Source organism: Panthera uncia (genome assembly GCF_023721935.1).
Source record: "Panthera uncia isolate 11264 chromosome C1 unlocalized genomic scaffold, Puncia_PCG_1.0 HiC_scaffold_4, whole genome shotgun sequence".
In the NCBI taxonomy this organism is placed as follows: domain Eukaryota; kingdom Metazoa; phylum Chordata; class Mammalia; order Carnivora; family Felidae; genus Panthera; species Panthera uncia.
The window spans coordinates 80,462,734-80,479,902 of NW_026057585.1; the positions used below are offsets into that span (position 1 = coordinate 80,462,734).

General features: G+C 41.5%; 1 protein-coding gene across 1 annotated transcript in view; it reads right to left on the bottom strand.

The window, feature by feature from the left end:
* The window catches only part of ZBTB8A (zinc finger and BTB domain containing 8A), a 56,283-nt gene that overhangs the window by 9,050 nt on the left and 30,064 nt on the right, over positions 1-17,169 (bottom strand). The window contains exons 2-3 of the mRNA XM_049617569.1: positions 6,559-7,382; positions 2,186-2,355 (exon numbers count right to left, since the gene is read on the bottom strand). Of these exons, the coding sequence (XP_049473526.1) occupies positions 2,186-2,355; positions 6,559-7,381 (993 nt within the window). The 5' untranslated portion in view covers position 7,382. The remainder of the gene's footprint in view (positions 1-2,185; positions 2,356-6,558; positions 7,383-17,169) is intronic.

A 17,169-nucleotide genomic window follows, 5' to 3' on the forward strand; every position in this document is an offset into this window, starting at 1 on the left:
CCCCCATTCATGCTCTGTCTCTCTCTGTCTCAAAAATAAATAAACGTTAAAAAAAATTAACGTTTATTTATTTTTGAGACAGAGAGAGACAGAGCATGAATGGGGGAGGGGCAGAGAGAGAGGGAGACACAGAATCGGAAGCAGGCTCCAGGCTCTGAGCTGTCAGCCCAGAGCCCCAGGCGAGGCTCGAACTCAGGGACCGGGAGATCATGACCTGAGCCGAAGTCGGACGCTCAACCGACTGAGCCACCCAGGTGCCCCGGAAAGTATTTTTCTTGAATCCATTAAGACTTTAGATAAAAATTCTAGTTTATAGAAAATGCAGGGGGGAGAGAGGAACAAACTAAATGACACCATGTGGAAGCAAGCGGAGAAATCAAGAGGTAGGTTATTTTATAAAACAATTATCCTGATATCTCAAGTAAGTCAGTGTTATGGAAATAAAAAGGGTGGCTGAGAGTACTATGGTCTCTTAAAAACATATTTAAGGGACTTAACAGTGAGATCCCTGGGTCCTGAATTGGATACTGGCTTGGAAAAACCAGCTGTAAAAGGTATTGGGAGACTACAGGGAAATGCGAAATTGAACTGGATGTCAGATAAAAGTTTACCGAGATGGAAAGGTAGATTATTCACGAAAGAGAGCAGGCTACAAAATATCACAAGTAGTATGATCTAATTTAGTTAGAAACAACCCATATATATGCATGTGATAAAGTGTTAAGAAAGGTATATTTCGGTGGTGAAAATAAAGTATTTTATTTTTCTTATTTTTACTTTGTTTAATACTTTTCCATTGCTTTAAATAATAAAAGGTTGTTTTTAATTTTAAAAAACCAGCTTCATAAGGTTAATGAAGGCAGAGATTTTGTCTGTTTTGCTCACTCACTGCTGGATACCTAGCACTGAGAAAAGGGGCTGGCGCATAGGTGCTCAGTATATATTTGCTGACTAACTATAAAGCAATGCATGAAGAAATTGCCTTAAGTGACCCACTGTCCTTTATTTTTTATATTTATTTATTTATTTGTATAACAATTTATTTATTTTAACGTTTATTTAGTTTTGAGACAGAGACAGAGCATGAACGGGGGAGGGTCAGAGAGAGAGAGGGAGACACAGAATCTGAAACAGGCTCCAGGTTCTGAGCTGTCAGCACAGAGCCCGACGCGGGGCTTGAACACACGAACCGCGAGATCATGACCTGAGCCAAAGTCGGTATTTATTATTTTTTAAAGTTTATTTATTTATTTTGAGCAAGGGAGAGAGAGAGAGTGAGCACAGGGGAGAGGCAGAAAGAGAGGGAGAGAATCCCAAGCAGGGTCTGTGCTGTCAGCCCAGAGCCCAATTTGGGGCTCAATCTCACAAACTGTGAGATCATGACCTGAGCCAAAATCCAGTTGGATACTTAACCAACTGAGGCACTCAGGTGCCCCAATCCACTGTCCTTTAAAGCTAAAAGGAGATCATATAAATGGAATAAAAGTATGAGTAATACAACAGACTTTGGAAAACATTCTTGCCTCAAGATGAACAGCAGAGTAATTTTCCAATGTCCTTACCTTATTAACCCACCAGAGCACTGAACAGCAAATTCCCTGAGATTTCTGACTGCTGACAATCCTGTCCCTGGCTGGAAGTGGCTCAATCTCCCACCTTGCTCCCTTCCTTGAGGAGACTACAGATAAACTAGAGAGAGACTAAAAAGGGAGTATAGTGGACAGAGGTTGAACAGTAGAAACTAGACTGAGATCCTTTCAGAAAAGGATTCGAGAACCACTAGCAGAGGCTGAGTACCTGAAGTAGTGACTCTGACCTAGACATTCAAATGTCTTTGGTTTACATTGTCTTCGGCTCTTGAAAAGACCAGTATACAAAAACATATTAGATTTTAAATGAATTATAATATATATTCCAAAAAAATAAATAAAAAGCAAAAAAGTAAAATGGATACTCAAAAGAATATCTCTTACTTCAAGGTCTCAAAGGAGAATAAAAAAATGTATATATATTATATATTAAATTATGCATCACGTGTAAAGGAAAACCATTAAGTTGGAAACATTTCCAATATGGTAGAGTTGTATGAAAAGATTTCCCGCAGTAAATGAGATTTAGTAAATCCTAAAGCAGGTAAATGCACACATTTCTTAAGAAGTAAGATGATGAAAAATTATATACATACTGTTCGGAAATGGCTACTTAGATGGTCCAGCCTGCTAAATCTTTTCCCACAAGCTTGACACGGATAGGGCCTTTCTCCCGTATGGCAGCGAAGGTGGCGCTTGAGGTCTGCTTTCCGCTTCACCACGTGTGTGCAGTACGGGCACTTGAACCGCATCCTGGGCAGATCATCTGTCAGGAGACAGTTTGATTAAATTACTGGAAAGTTCATCATAACAATTGTATAACACGAAGAATCCCAAAGGAGTTGGTGAGTCCCGTCTTCGAAAGGCAGGAGAAAAGGAGAAGGAAGAAATTGCATTTATGTCTTTTATTTATTTTTCCTTTTTTTTAATGTTAATTTTTTTATTTTGAGAGAGAGAGAGAGTACAAGCAAGCAGGGGAGAGGCAGAGGGAGAGGGAGAGAGAGAATCTCAAGCAGGCTCCACACTCAGCACGGAGCTGGACTCGGGGCTCCATCCCACGACCCTGGGATCGTGACCTGAACGGAAATCAGGAGTCAGTGGGCCGCTTCACTGAACCATCCAGGCGCCCCAAGAAAGAAATTTTATTAAGACTAGATCATTAATGTGATCCTGAGTCCAGAACTGTAACTTCAGTATTTGATATATTTACAAAGTCAGGGTTAACTGACTCTCACCCTTATCTTTCTACTCAGTGTTGTAGAGTCACTAGATTTGAAATGTCAAAAGGTAGTGCTGGATTTTAAAACTGGAGATACAATCCGAAGTAAAAGTATTTAATATTATAGCTTTTAAGTGACTTTTTTATTTACCTATTTTTTTTAAATTTTTTTTTTAACGTTTATTTATTTTTAAGACAGAGAGAGACAGAGCATGAATGGGGGAGGGGCAGAGAGAGAGGGAGACACAGAATCGGAAGCAGGCTCCAGGCTCCGAGCCATCAGCCCAGAGCCCGACTGGGGCTCGAACTCACGGAGCGCGAGATCGTGACCTGAGCTGAAGTCGGACGCTTAACCGACTGCGCCACCCAGGCGCCCCATTTATTTACCTATTTTTATCCTCTTGCCTTTTCTTTTCATACACTTGTAGTACTTTTAAAGGTGAAAAAATGACAAGGATATTTAATTTTTTGTTTTAAAACTCATGTATTCAAAAGAAAAACGAAAAAAAGGGCGCCTGGGTGGCTCAGTCGGTTAAGCATCTCACTTCAGCTCAGGTCATGATCTCACAGTTTGTGGGCTTGAGCCCTGTGTTGGGTTCTGTCCTGACGGCTCAGAGCCTGGAGCCTGCTTTGGATTCTGTGTCTCCCCCTCTCTGTCCCTCCCCTGCTGGCACTCTGTCTCTCTCTCTCTCTCTTAAAAAAAAAAAAAAAATATTAAAAAAAATTTTTTTTTAATAAAACTGTATTCACGGGGTGCCTGGATGGCTTAGTCAATAGAGCATGCAACTCTTGATCTCAGGGTCATGAGTTCAAGCCCCATGTGGGGCATAGAGATTACTAAAAGCAAAACAAAACAAAACAAAAACATATATATACATATATATAAACTTAAAAAAAATAAATAAAACTCATATGTATTCAAGATGTTAGTTATGATTGGAGGCAAATTTCATCAATTTAATAGCTGTTAAATTCAGCTGTTCATTACTGAAGTTAGGTTAACATAGCCTAGAATTACAGAAGTACAGAGCATAAACAGAGAAAAGATCAGTCTTTTGCTGTTTTAAAATTTTTTTTTTTTCAACGTTTTTAATTTTATTTTTGGGACAGAGAGAGACAGAGCATGAACGGGGGAGGGGCAGAGAGAGAGGGAAACACAGAATCCGAAACAGGCTCCAGGCTCCGAGCCATCAGCCCAAAGCCTGACGCGGGGCTCGAACTCACGGACCGCGAGATCGTGACCTGGCTGAAGTCGGACGCTTAACCGACTGCGCCACCCAGGCGCCCCAGTCTTTTGCTGTTTTAAAACTCAATAGAGATTTCTCATTTTTGCTCTGTTACCAGTATGCCTTGGTCAACGGTCAGAGCTCAGCAGGACGTTTAGTAAGCTCTGTAATAGGATATAATTTCATGTCTTTTCAGGTTAGTACTACAGAAAAATGTGGTTAGTAAAGATCAATCCGGTTGCCTATTATTTTTTTTAATGTTTCTTTTCGAGAGAAAGCGAGTGAGCAGGGGAGGGGCAGAGAGAAGGGGTCAGAGGATCAGAAGCGGGCTCTGCACTGGCAGCAGTGAGCCCAATGCAGGGCTTGAACTCACGAACCTTGAGATCGTGACCTGAGCCAGTCAGACGTTCAACCAACAGAGCCACCCAGGAGCCCCTTGGTTGCCTATTATTTTAAGGTATCTTATCTACAACTGAATTGTTTGTTGTTGTTTTTTTTTTAAGTTTATTTATGTATTTAGAGAAAGAATGTGCATGTGAGTGAGCATGGGGGAGAGGCAGAGACAAAGGGACAGAGAATCTCAAGCAGGCTCCGTGTTGTCAGCATTGAACCTGATGATGCAGGGCTGGAACCCACAAACCGTGAGAAAATGACCTGAGCTGAAATCAAGAGTCGGATGCTTAACCACTGAGCCACCCAAGCACCCACAACCGAATTATTTTTAAAAATTTATGTGACAACCCATGACAACCCAGGAAATGTGAATACTGACTGGCTATTTACTGATGTTAAGAAACTGTTAATTTTGTTCAGGTACAATTATGGTATTGTAGTGGGTTTTTTTAAAAGACTATATTTTAGGGACACTTTCTGAAATATTTACAGATGAAAACTTACGATGTGTTATATTTGCTTAAAAATAATAAAGGGAAGGATGCTTAGGTGGCTTAGTCAGTTAAGTGTCTGGCTCTTGATTTCGGCTCAGGTCATGATCTCATGGTTTGTGAGATCAAGTCCTGCATTAGAGCCTGCTTGAGATTCTCTCTCTCCCTCTCTCTCTGCCTCACCCCCACTCATGCTTTGTCTCTCTCTCGCTCTCAAAATAAATAAACTTAAAAAAATAATAATAAAGGGGGGGGTGAGAAGTAGTGATACAGATGAAACAAGATTGACCATGAGTCGGAAGTTGTTCAAACTGGGTAATGGGGTACATGGAGGTGAATTATGCTATTCTCTTTACTTTTTTATATGTTTGAAATTTTCCTAAATTAAAAAAAATTTTAAATATATAATCTGAATCTTAAAATCAGTAGGAGTTTCATCTTATGATTTTCCTTTAAATTCACATGTAAGGGGCGCCTGGGTGGTTCAGTCGGTTAGGCATCTGACTTCGGCTCAGGTCATGATCTTGCGGTCCGTGAGTTCGAGCCCCGCGTCGGGCTCTGTGCTGACAGCTCAGAGCCTGGAACCTGTTTCAGATTCTGTGTCTCCCTCTCTCTGACCCTCCCCCGTTCATGCTCTGTCTCTCTCTGTCTCAAAAAAAATAAATAAACGTTAAAAAAAAAAATTAAATTCACATGTAAACTATTAAGCAAATTTGCTACTTGATTAATTAATTTGCTGCCTGATTATGACATGCATTTCTGGGGCACCTGGGTGGCTCAGTCAGTTGAGCTTCTGACTTTGGCTCAGGTCATGATCCCACAGTTCATGGGTTCGAGCCCCACGTCGGGCTCTGTGCTGACAGCTCAGAGCCTGGAACCTGCTTCTGATTCTGTGTCCCTCTCTCTGTGTCCCTCCCTTACTCACAGTCTGTCTCTCTCTCTCAAAAACAAATAAACATAAAAAAAAAATGACATGCATTTCTAATCCCTGTTCTCTATGGCAGGGAGGGGAGAATTGCTGAAACCAACAACCTACATAATAATCTTTCTGCATTTTACTACTATCATAAAAATGAGATGTCTCATATTATTGTTGCATATAGGATTACAGTGTCAATGTTATGGGTTGTGTGTTAAGTTTTTTTTTTTAATTATGTATTTATATCTCAATAAAATCAGATGTAGTTTCATTTCTGGTAGGTCTTGGGTCTGTGAACCTTTGTAAGTTCACATGGTTGCTCTGTTTAACTTTTCTCTATAAAAGTACTCCTCCCGAGTGAATACTCAGAAAAAAAATAACCTATTTAAAGTGGCCCCTTAGGGATTTAAACCATTTAGAAGACAGCTTTAAACACTTAACAGTGATCTAATCATCTGTTGACACAGGTTTGGAAATCTTGGGCTTTGCACCTCAGAAGTCTGTTAAGTTTTGACTATTCTCAAATTTAGCCAATATTATTTTTAGTTAAAAATTTAAATTTATGTCTTATACAGTAAATTTCATCAGAGAAGTAGGACTTAAAAAAAATCTCTTGGTATAACTGCCTGCAACACTTCAAAGTAAGGGCATGTTGAGATAGGACTGATTTGTATAGGAGTCTTAGAAACTCACTGAGAGGACTGATGCTTTTTTGGGGTACCTGGAAAGCTTCTGGATGTGACATCAGATCCTGGACCATACGGATAGCCAACAGGAGTAGAGTCCATGTCAGCATCAACTTGTGCTTGTTCTTCCGACTGGGAAATGTGGCCGGAAGAATCCGATGTCCGAGCTTCTCGTTTGCTAGACTTATAATGAGCAACTTCAGAAGGCTGTGACAACCTCCAATGTTTGGACTTTTTAATGGAATCTTTCCTTTGTTCGTGCTTGGCCAAAGGTTGTTGGGTGTTCCTTTGGGAGGCTGGATGGTAATTATACTTGCTCCAAGATTTCCCACTTATTATACCCGTTCCTTGATCTGGGCTTAGGTGAGAATGTGGAGAACCGCTTTCTTCTTGCCAGCTACCACTATAAAAGGAGGAACGTTCTATACCGTTAGAATTAGCATCTTTATCGGAGAGACTGAAATAGCGATCTTTTTCTTTCTCGCTAATGTCTAGTGAAGATTTAATAAAGGTCTTACATACACTAATGACATCAGTCATCTGAAGGAAGCTAGCAGCTGACATCACTTCTATGACATTCTGACCAGTAAGAGAGAGTTTGCCGGAATAGACGAAGTCCAGGATAACCGTAAAAGTGTCGGGGGAGAAAGCCTGAAATGTAGCTGTAGTGGGTTGACTGGTCTCCTTTGAATTCTGAGAAAGAAGCATTTTGAAATAGCCACTGCTAGCAAATAATACATTTCGATGCGCTTTGAAGACCTTCCCTTCAACCAGAATGCTGCAATCACAAAAGACATCTTGCCTGCGCTGCTCGTTCAGTTGTTGCAGGAGGTGGGACTGGTGAGAGGAGATCTCCATGCTGGAGGGAAAAAGACACGTGGTTAACCGAAATGACACAGGCAACTGAAATAGCCATCAGAAACCTCTCTCTTGTTCCCACTGAAAAACACTTTCTTAGAGAATACAGTCTCCAAAACACAGGAGATTACTTAGTACTGTGCTATTAGTTATGTGATTCGGGGAAAATTATTTGTTCAGTCACCAACCTTTACTGAGTATCCTCTATGAATCAGGCTTTCTGCTATGTGCTGAACTGAACAGGCTTGCTTCCTGGGTTCATGCAGTGTTCAGTTTAGAGGGGGACCAGGAACTAAGCAAACACTCACGTGAAGTCACAAATGACTTGCCAAGGGCAAAGACAGAAAGACAGTGTTGTGAGTAGAAGAGTAAGTCAGTCGAGATTGGGATGGAGAGGGTTGGGAACACCTCCCTGAGAAGTAATCTTTAGGCTGGGACCTCAAAGGTGAACAGGAATTAGCCAGGGGAAGAATGAGGGGAAAGATTACAGCTTCCAGCAAAATGGTGATCTATGGGCTCGGGTTTTGATAAGTAACAAGTAGGAACCCTCTAAGGACCACGACCTCAATGAAGAAAGACTAGTAAACTTTGCCCATAAATCCCTGGCAAAAAAACAAAGAAAGTTTGTCTTTGTGGGACTGAGGGAAAAAAAAAGTACCTAGGTGAGATATCAAACCTTTTGCTTTTTAATTTTTTTTAATGTTTGAGAGACAGAGAGCAGGGGAAGGGAAGAGAGAAAAGACAGACACAGAATCCAAAGCAGGCTCCAGGCTCTGAGGTGTCAGCACAGAGCCCGATGCAGGGCTCAAACTTACGAACCTCGAGATCATGACCTAAATCCAAGTCAGACATTTAACCAACTGAGCCACCCAGGCACCCCCAACCCTTTGCTTTTTGAGGTTCTGGAATCCAAATTGATTTTACCTGTTTGGTGTGGCAAACCACAAGGTGAAATTTTAATGTGAAAATTAGTCCTGGGCTGGTAGGGCCCGTGGGGCGCCTGGCAGAAGTAAATGCAAAACCGCTCAGGAGGGGTGCTCTCAGGAACCAAGCCAGGCGGGAAGTAAGCTCTGCTTATGCTGAACTCAAAGTCATTCCCTTCTTCATATAAAGTGGATAGTTTCCAATCTTGGATCGTCATGGTGCCTAATACCTCTTATCTTAAAAAGAAACAAGCAAACAAAACCTCCCTTGGTTTCACAATCCACCTCTGGCTACTACTCATTTCTCTATAATGGTTTTAAATTTTAAGTAAACTCTACACCACACATGGGGCTCGAACCCATGACCCTGCGATCAAGAGTCGTATGCCCTACTGGCTGAGCCAGCCAGGCGCCCCAGGTTACTACTCATTTCCCTGCTCCCTTCACACAAAATTCATTGAAAGCGTGTTTTGGTTTGCTCTTTTCACTTGCCATCTTCACTTCTGTTCTCTATCAGGTTTCATCCCGATCCATCAAAATCATTTTTAAAAAGCTCATTAGTAACTTGCATGTCAAATCCAATGGTCATTCCTTTGTCCTCATTTTACTGAGGCAGTGGGTCCTTCTCTTCATCCTCAAACACTTTCTTCACTTGATGCTGGGACACCAACTCCTCCATGGTTCTTCTCCTATCAGCCACTCCTGAGTCTCCTTTGCTGGGTGTTCATTTTCCTAATCTCTCAGTGCTGGGGGATTCCGGACATGCTACCCTAAAATATGGCACCTTGGTGTATTGAATATTTTGAACTAAAGAAGTTTGGGAAAACAGCAGAAGCAGAAAGGTCACTCTGACACCCCCCTCCCTTCTCCCCTGCAACTAAAATAACCCTACTGTGAGAGGTGCCCTCCCTATACCCAGAAGAAAGAGATTCCTTATCTCAGAAAACAAAGGGACGCTGAAAAGAATGTGAACAAACAGGCTTTGGTGAGTTCCCCCCCCCCCCCTTACTAAATTTATCTCCTACTCCTTGACCTACCATATTCCTCTATGACTGTCCTGTCCGCTCTTCATCCAACCTAGCATAAAAATATACTCAGTGTCTGTTTCTTCCGGTCTTCATTTCCTTATGAAGGCTTCTGGGTCATGTAAAACTTATATTAAGTAATTTGTTTGCGTTCCTCGTGTTAATTTGCTTTTGTCCGTTTAACTTCCAGACCCAGCCAGGAAGACGGTCAAGGAAAAATTTTCCTCCCCTACAGCTGGAAGGTCCCAGGCCTCAGGGCTCAGACCTCTTCTCTACTTAACACTATTCCCTGGGTGAGCCCATCTGGTCTCATAGTTTTAAATACCATCTTTGAGCTTATGACTCACAAAAAAGCCTCCAAAGCCCACCCCCCCCACCCCCCCCCGCATCCAGCTTCAAAGTTATGACCTCAAAGGCCCTGCGTGATGGGCACCTCTCGCGTCCAGGTGTCTCTCTGCCCTCATCTGCTCTGCCCTGTCCCTCACATGCCACATTCCAGCTACACAGGCCTCTGCCCATTCCTGAACATTCAAGGCATGTTCCTGCCGTGCAGCCCTTGTCTTGGCCATTCTATCTGCTTGGGAATTCTTCTCCCAGATATACACATAGCTCACATTCTCACATTTTCAGGTCTCTTTTCAAATGTCACCTTATCAGAGATCTTTCCTTTACCATCCTATATAATCACTCCCTTCTGTTCTCTGTCCCCTTGTTTACTGTTTTCTCCTACTAGAATTTAAGGTAAGAGAGCAGAGACTTGGCCTGCTTTACTTATGTATCCCCAGCTCCACACGATACGTGCTCAATCAGTGTTGCTGAATGAATGAATCAAAAATGTTAAAACATACAAGGGAATCATTCTTTATAAAGAAGAAGCAGCAGGTGGAACAAACAGGAGAATAGGAACACCAACAATTTTAGAAAATAAAAACCCAAGAGACTATTAAATAAGCACGTTTAAGACGGTCGAAGAGATAAAAGAGAATAAAAAGTAGCAAATAGTCATGAGCATAGACGCTAGAGCCGGGTAGCTGGATTTGGAATTCTGGCTCCACTTAATAGCTGTATGAACCCAGACAATTTATTTAACCTCTGTATCCATTTCCTTACCTGTAAAATGGAACAAAAAATAGCACTTCTTTCATAGGATTATTGTGAGGATTGAATGAGCTGAGGTACACAGAGCACTCAAAATTATATGTTGGACATGTAAAACGTACTTCATAAATGTTAGCCATTCTCCTTTTACTTTTATTATTATCCACAAAAAAAGAAACCAGTGGGGGGAGGGGCGGGAAGAAGAGGTAGGTTTGAGGGGGAACCAAATGGATTTAATATATGAAAAATATAATCAATGAAATTAAAACACCTCATGTTGCAAGATAGCGGTTGCCCCATCTCCAGCCTGATGTCCACATTCCTGGCAGGGAGAGGAAAAGACAAAAGACAATTACCAGCCCAGTTTGTCTTCTTTTTTTAATCGGGGCAGGGGCTGTGTGGAATGGCTTTCCTGGATGCCTCACCCAGGGGACTTACACTTGCAACTCAATGGCCAGAGCCCTGTCACTCCCATTAACAGTATATATCAATTACTACTTCTCATTTCTGTCAGAACTTAGTATTATACTTTTTAATTTTGTCAATCTTTCAAATATGCAATGGTATGTCATTGCTCTCATTTGTGTGGATCATACAATTAATGTTTATTGACTGTGATTCGGAGAATTTCTTGCTCATTACAGTGCTGTTAACTAACACTGTATAACAACTAACTACAAAAAACAATGTCATACGATAAGTATTTATTTAGCTCACATGCCTATGGGTTGGCTAATTTAGGCTGGACTTGTTAGGGCAGCTCTTTGATCTCGCCTGGGTCCACTCACATACCTAGGAGTTAGCTGATGCAGGCAGCTTGTCCAGGTTAGTCGTGTTATTACATGGTCTCATACCTTCCTCCTGGAACCAGTTGGCTGGCTTGGCCAATTTCATCTCGTGATAATGGCAAAGGTACAAAAGACCAAGTGGAAATATATGAGACCTCTTATGGCTTAGGCTTGCAAGTGGCACACTGTTACATCTACCATATTCTAATAGTCTAAAGCAAATGGCATGCCCAAATCTAAAGTCAAGGGAAGAAATATCTCCTGCTGCGTGAGTGGGAAGAACTGTGAAGTCCCACAACAAAGGGTGTGAATATTGGCAGGGGATGATGAACAGGGGCAATAATGCTATCTACACAATAACCTTTCTTATTTTTCAAGTTGGGTTGTCTTTTTAAAATTTATTTATAGATATCCTTTAAATAGCCAACATACTAATCCTTCATCAGTTATATGCTTTGCAAGTATCTTCTCCCAGTCTGTGGTTTGACTTTTTAACTTCACTTAAGGTGGTTTTCATTAAAAAGAAGCTTTTAGGGGCACCTGGGTGGCTCAGTCAGTTAAGCGTCTCTTAATTTCGGCTCAGGTCATGATCTCACAGCTCATGGGTTCGAGCCCCGAGTCGGGCTCCACGCTGATAGTGCAATCCTGCGTGGGATTCTCTCTCTCTCTTTCTGTCCCTCCCATGCATGCTCTCTCTCAAAAAAAAAAAAAAAAAGAAAGAAAGAAAAAAGAAAAAAAAATTCCTGTTTCAAGGACATAAAGATATTTTTTAAAGTTCTGTTTTTCACTTTTAAGACTTTAATCTACTATTTATTTTGCATGTGGTATTCTAATTTTTTTCATTCAGGTAACCACTTTTTCTGGCACTATTTATTGAATAGTCTATCCTTTCCCCATTAATTTGTAATACTATGTCTGTTATACATTTAGTTTACATAAATTCATGGATCTATTTCTGAGCTCTTTGTTCAGTTCAGTTGGTCTATTTGTCTATCTCTGCAGTAATACTTCACAGCATTAATTGCCAAAACTTTAAAATGAATTCCCCCATCTAATTCATCAAATAACATTAAAAAGAAGTGTCTCTTTCTACTTCCATATAAATATTAGGGTAAGTTTATCAAGTTTCACTAAAAAAAAAAAATCCTATAGGCATTTATTTTGGAATTGAATTTATAGATTATGGGAAAACTCACATCTTTATGATATTGAGTCTTATCATCCAGGAACATAGTATAATTCTCCATTTATTTAGGCCTTTTTTTGTATTCTTCAGTAATGTTTCCTTCTTTTTTTTTTTTTTTTAATGTTTATTTATTTTTGAGAGACAGAGAAAGAGAGAGCAAGCAGGGGAGGGGAGGGGAAGAAAGAGAGAGAGACACAGAATCAGAAGCAGGCTCCAGGCTCTGAGCTGTCAGCACAGAGCCCGACTCAGGGTTTGAATTCACGAACCGTGAGATTATGACCTGAGCCAAAGTCGAACGCTTAACCGATTGAGTCACCCAGGAGCTCCCCCTTATTTTCTTTATTAAGATCTTGCATATTTTTGTTAGATTTATTTATATTGACGAATGGAAGTGCTCCTAAAATTTCAGCATTAAGACTGATGTTTAGTATAGGTGTTTGATGGTTACCCTTTCGTTTCCAACTTGCTAAAAATTTTTATCATAAATGAGTGCTAAATTTTATTAAATGCATATGTGGTATTTACATGCTTTTTTCTTTCTTCATCTGTATAGTAGTTTCCTGGAGCTATTGTAATAAAGTACCATAAACTGGGTGACTTAACACAACAGAAGTTTATTATCTTGCAGTCTGGATGCTGGATATCTAAAACCAGGTGTCAGCAGCATCATGCTCCCTCTGAAACCTGTGAGGGAGGAATCCTTCTTTGCTTCTTCCTAGTGTCTAGTGACCCCAGGAGTTCTTTGGTTTGTGGCACCAAAACCCTAATCTGTTTCCATCTTCACACGGCTGTCTTTTCCCTGTGTCTCTGTGTCTTCACAAGGAGCTCTCTCCTTGTATCTTCACAATGTCTTCTTATAAGGACATTAGTTCTTTTCTTTTCTTTTTTTTTTTTTTTAACGTTTATTTATTTTTGAGACAGAGAGAGACACAGCATGAACGGGGGAGGGGCAGAGAGAGAGGGGAACACAGAATCAGAAGCAGGCTCCAGGCTCTGAGCCATCAGCCCAGAGCCCGACGCGGGGCTCGAACTCGCGGACCGCGAGATCGTGACCTGAGCGAAGTCGGACGCTTAACCGACTGAGCCACCCAGGCGCCCCGACATTAGTTATTTTCTACAGCCATTTAAAAAAAAAATTTTTTTTTTTAACGTTTATTTATTTTTGAGACAGAGAGAGACAGAGCATGAACAGGGGAGGGGCAGAGAGAGAGGGAGACACAGAATCTGAAACAGGCTCCAGGCTCTGAGCTGTCAGCACAGAGCCCGACGCGGGGCTCGAACTCACGGGCCGTGAGATCATGACCTGAGCCGAAGTCGGACGCTTAACCGACCAAGCCACCCAGGCGCCCCTACAGCCATTTTTTAAAAGTAAGCGCTAGGCTTGACATGGGGTTTGAACTCACAACCCCGAGATCAAGAGTCACATGCTCTACCGACTGAGCCAGCCAGGAGCCCCAGACATTAGTCCTTTTTTTTTTTTATTAAAAAAAATTTTTTTAATGTTTATTTTTGAGAGAGAGAGACACACACAGAGCATGAGCGGGGAGAGGGGCAGAGAATCTGAAGCAGGCTCCAGGCTCTGATCTGGAGTGAAAGGACACAAAAGGACATTAGTCATTTAGGCTTAAGGGCCCATCTTACTCCAATATGACCTCATCTTAACGGATTACCTGTGCATCAACTGTATTTCCAAATAAGGTACTGCAGGTTGGCACTTAGACATATCTTTTGGGGGGAACACAATTCAAGCCACAACAATCATTAGTATATTACATTTTCTGGGTGTTGAATTATCTTTGCATTCCTGAGATTACTTTAACCAGCCTTTACTTTTGTTCTTCTACCGAATCAGAGACTTTTGAAAAGACAAATTTTCTGCTTTTTCAGCATAGTCTCCAATAATACTAAGTGAACTTAGTGGGTTGAATACTGTCCCCTCAAAATTCATGTCTACTTGAAAAAAAAAAAAAACAATTCATGTCTACCTGGAACCTCAGAATATAACCTTGTTTGGAAATAGGGTCTTTGCAGAAATAATTGGTTAAGACAAGGTCACTGGATTAGGGTCTCCTGTCCTTATAAGAAGAGGAGAGGACACATAAATACAAAGAAGAAAAAAAAAAAACCTTGTGAAATAACAGGTGGAGACTGGAGTCATGCAATACTAGTCAAGAAACACCTCCCCCAGAGGCTGGAAGGAGTCTCCTCTAGAGCCTTCAGAGGGAACACCTTGATTTCTGACTTCCAGCCTCCAGAACTGAGAGAATACATTTTGGTTGTTTTAAGCAACCCAGTTTGAGGTACTTCGTTATAGCAGCCCTAGGTGATCAGCACACACTGCATGAAATTGCCAGGATTTAACCATTCTGACCAATAAAAATAGTAATTTCATATAGTGGATCTAAACTCTTGATTTTAAATGAACTGATGAAAGGGAAAATATTTATTTCTGCATTAACAGAAGAAGCTGCAGCCCTTTAAAAGCTGTGATTTTAGGGGGGCCCGGGTAGCTCAGTTGGTTAAGTGTCTGACTTTGGCTCAGATCGTGATCTCTCAGTCCATGGGTTCGAGCCCTGTGTCAGGCTCTGGATTGACAGCTCAGAGCCTGGAGCCTGCTTCGGATTCTGTGTCTCCCTCGCTCTCTGTCCCTTCCCCACTTGCACTCTGTCTCTCTGTCTCTCAAAAAATGAATGTTAGAAAAAAATTTTTTAATAAAAAAAATTTAAAAATAAAAGCTGTGATTTTAATTCTTTCAGTGATGTCTTCGTTTACCAGTCTGTTATACAACTTCCTTTCCATTTACTCATTATTCTATTCTGACTTCTCCCTCTTCTCATTTTTCTGGCAATTGCTTCCCACAACTTTTCTTGAGAGGATCACCCCTTCATCTCTTTCAGTTCTTATGGTTTGGGAGATATTGACTTGACTCATCACTCCAGAGCTCAACCTGTGACCTAGACCTGACAAATCAGGGCACTGCATTCCCATGGCCAGTTACTGGCTTGAGGATGGACACACCAAGCAAAGCAAGGAAAGGAGATTCAATCAAAGTGAATCCTAGAATTTTTACTGGAGCAACTGGAAAGAAGACCACTCCCGTGAGGATGTAACCCTGGAGTTATATATTGTAGATGTTCTTTCTGCCACCATGACAGAGCCTCCATGAGAAAGGGCCAACGCTGAGGAAAGCAGAGCAGAGAAACAGAGAAAGGCCAGATCCCACTGACATCATTCTGTTTCCTAGGTTGGTAATTTTTTTTTTTTTTTTCTGTAAAGGGCCAGGCAGGAAATATTTCAGGGTTTGTGGGTATGAGATTATTATTTATAATAAATATATATTTTTGACTTTGCCAATGGTCCCTGGCTCATTGCTTCCCAAACCCTTGTAATTTCCTAAGCAATAAGAGCAATAAAAGCATCTTTTAAAAAAATGTTGATTTATTTATTTTGAGAGAGAGGGAGAGAGAGAGAGCACGTACATGAATGGGGAGGGGCAGAGACAGAGGGAGAGAGAATCCCAAGCAGGCTCCACGCTGTCAGTCCAGAGCCAGACGCAGGGCTCGATCTCACAAACCGTGATCATGACCTGAGACGAAATCAAGAGTTGGAGGCTTAACCAACTAAACCACCCAGGCGTCCCCAAGAGCATGTTTTGTTCTCATATTTGGTCTTTTATCCTCAGTTCCCGAAATCACTTCAGAGCCATAAAGGTGCCACGGGTGTCTTGCTATTCACAAAAAAAACCCCTTTCAACAACAGCTGAGTTTATGTTAATGAGGTGACTCTTGGAAGTTCCCTAAGATGGTGGGGGGGTTGTGCCAGGAGAACCAACCATTACATTAGATTAATTAGACTAGAGGTTTGGAACTTTCAGTCCCTCCCCATGACTTCTGGGAAAGAGGGGAGGGGCTGGAAATTGAATCAAGCACCAACAGCCAATGATTTAATCAATCACATCTATGTAATGAAGCATCCATAATACCCCGAAAGGACAGGGTTCTGAGAGCTTCCAGGTTGGTGAACCAGAATGCATCCACTTGTTGGCCCCAAGCTCCATGGGAAAGAAGTTCTTGCATTTGGAACCTGTCCCTATGTATCTCTTCATCTGGCTGTTCACCTGTATCCTTTAATATCTTTTGTAATAAACTGGTAATCTGGTGAGTAAACTGGTTTCCTTAGTTCTGTGAGCCACTCTAGCAAACTATTCGAACCCAAGGAGGGGGTCCTCCAGTCAGTCAGAAGCACAGGTAACAACCTGGACTAGTGATGGGCATCTGATGTGGGGGCCATCTTGCGGGACTGAGCCCTTAACCTGTGAATCTGATGCTATCTCCAGGTAGACAGTGTCAGAACGGAGTTGGATTAGTCTCGGAGAATTGCTTGACTTGGGGCGGGAAACCCACACATCATTGTGGGGCTCTCTCTCACAACTCCTCAGCTTCACCACTATATTACTCACTTCTGTCACTGTGGCACAAAAACAGCCATAGGCAACAGGAGAAGCAATGGGTAGGGTAGTGTTCTAATAAAGCTTTATTTACAGAAATAGCCACAGGCTGCTTTTTGCCAACCCCAGTCCTAGTCCCAGCAATGCCTTAAGCTATATCTATCCTTGGACTTTCCAGTTACCTGTCCCAATAAATGTCATTTTCCTTAAGCCAGCATGAGTTGGCTTTCCTTTTACTTGTAACCAGAGAATCTCGCTTTATAAGTTATTTCTGAAGGTTCTGAATTCTTTGATCACTTTCTTCTAATTGTTAGTGCAGCA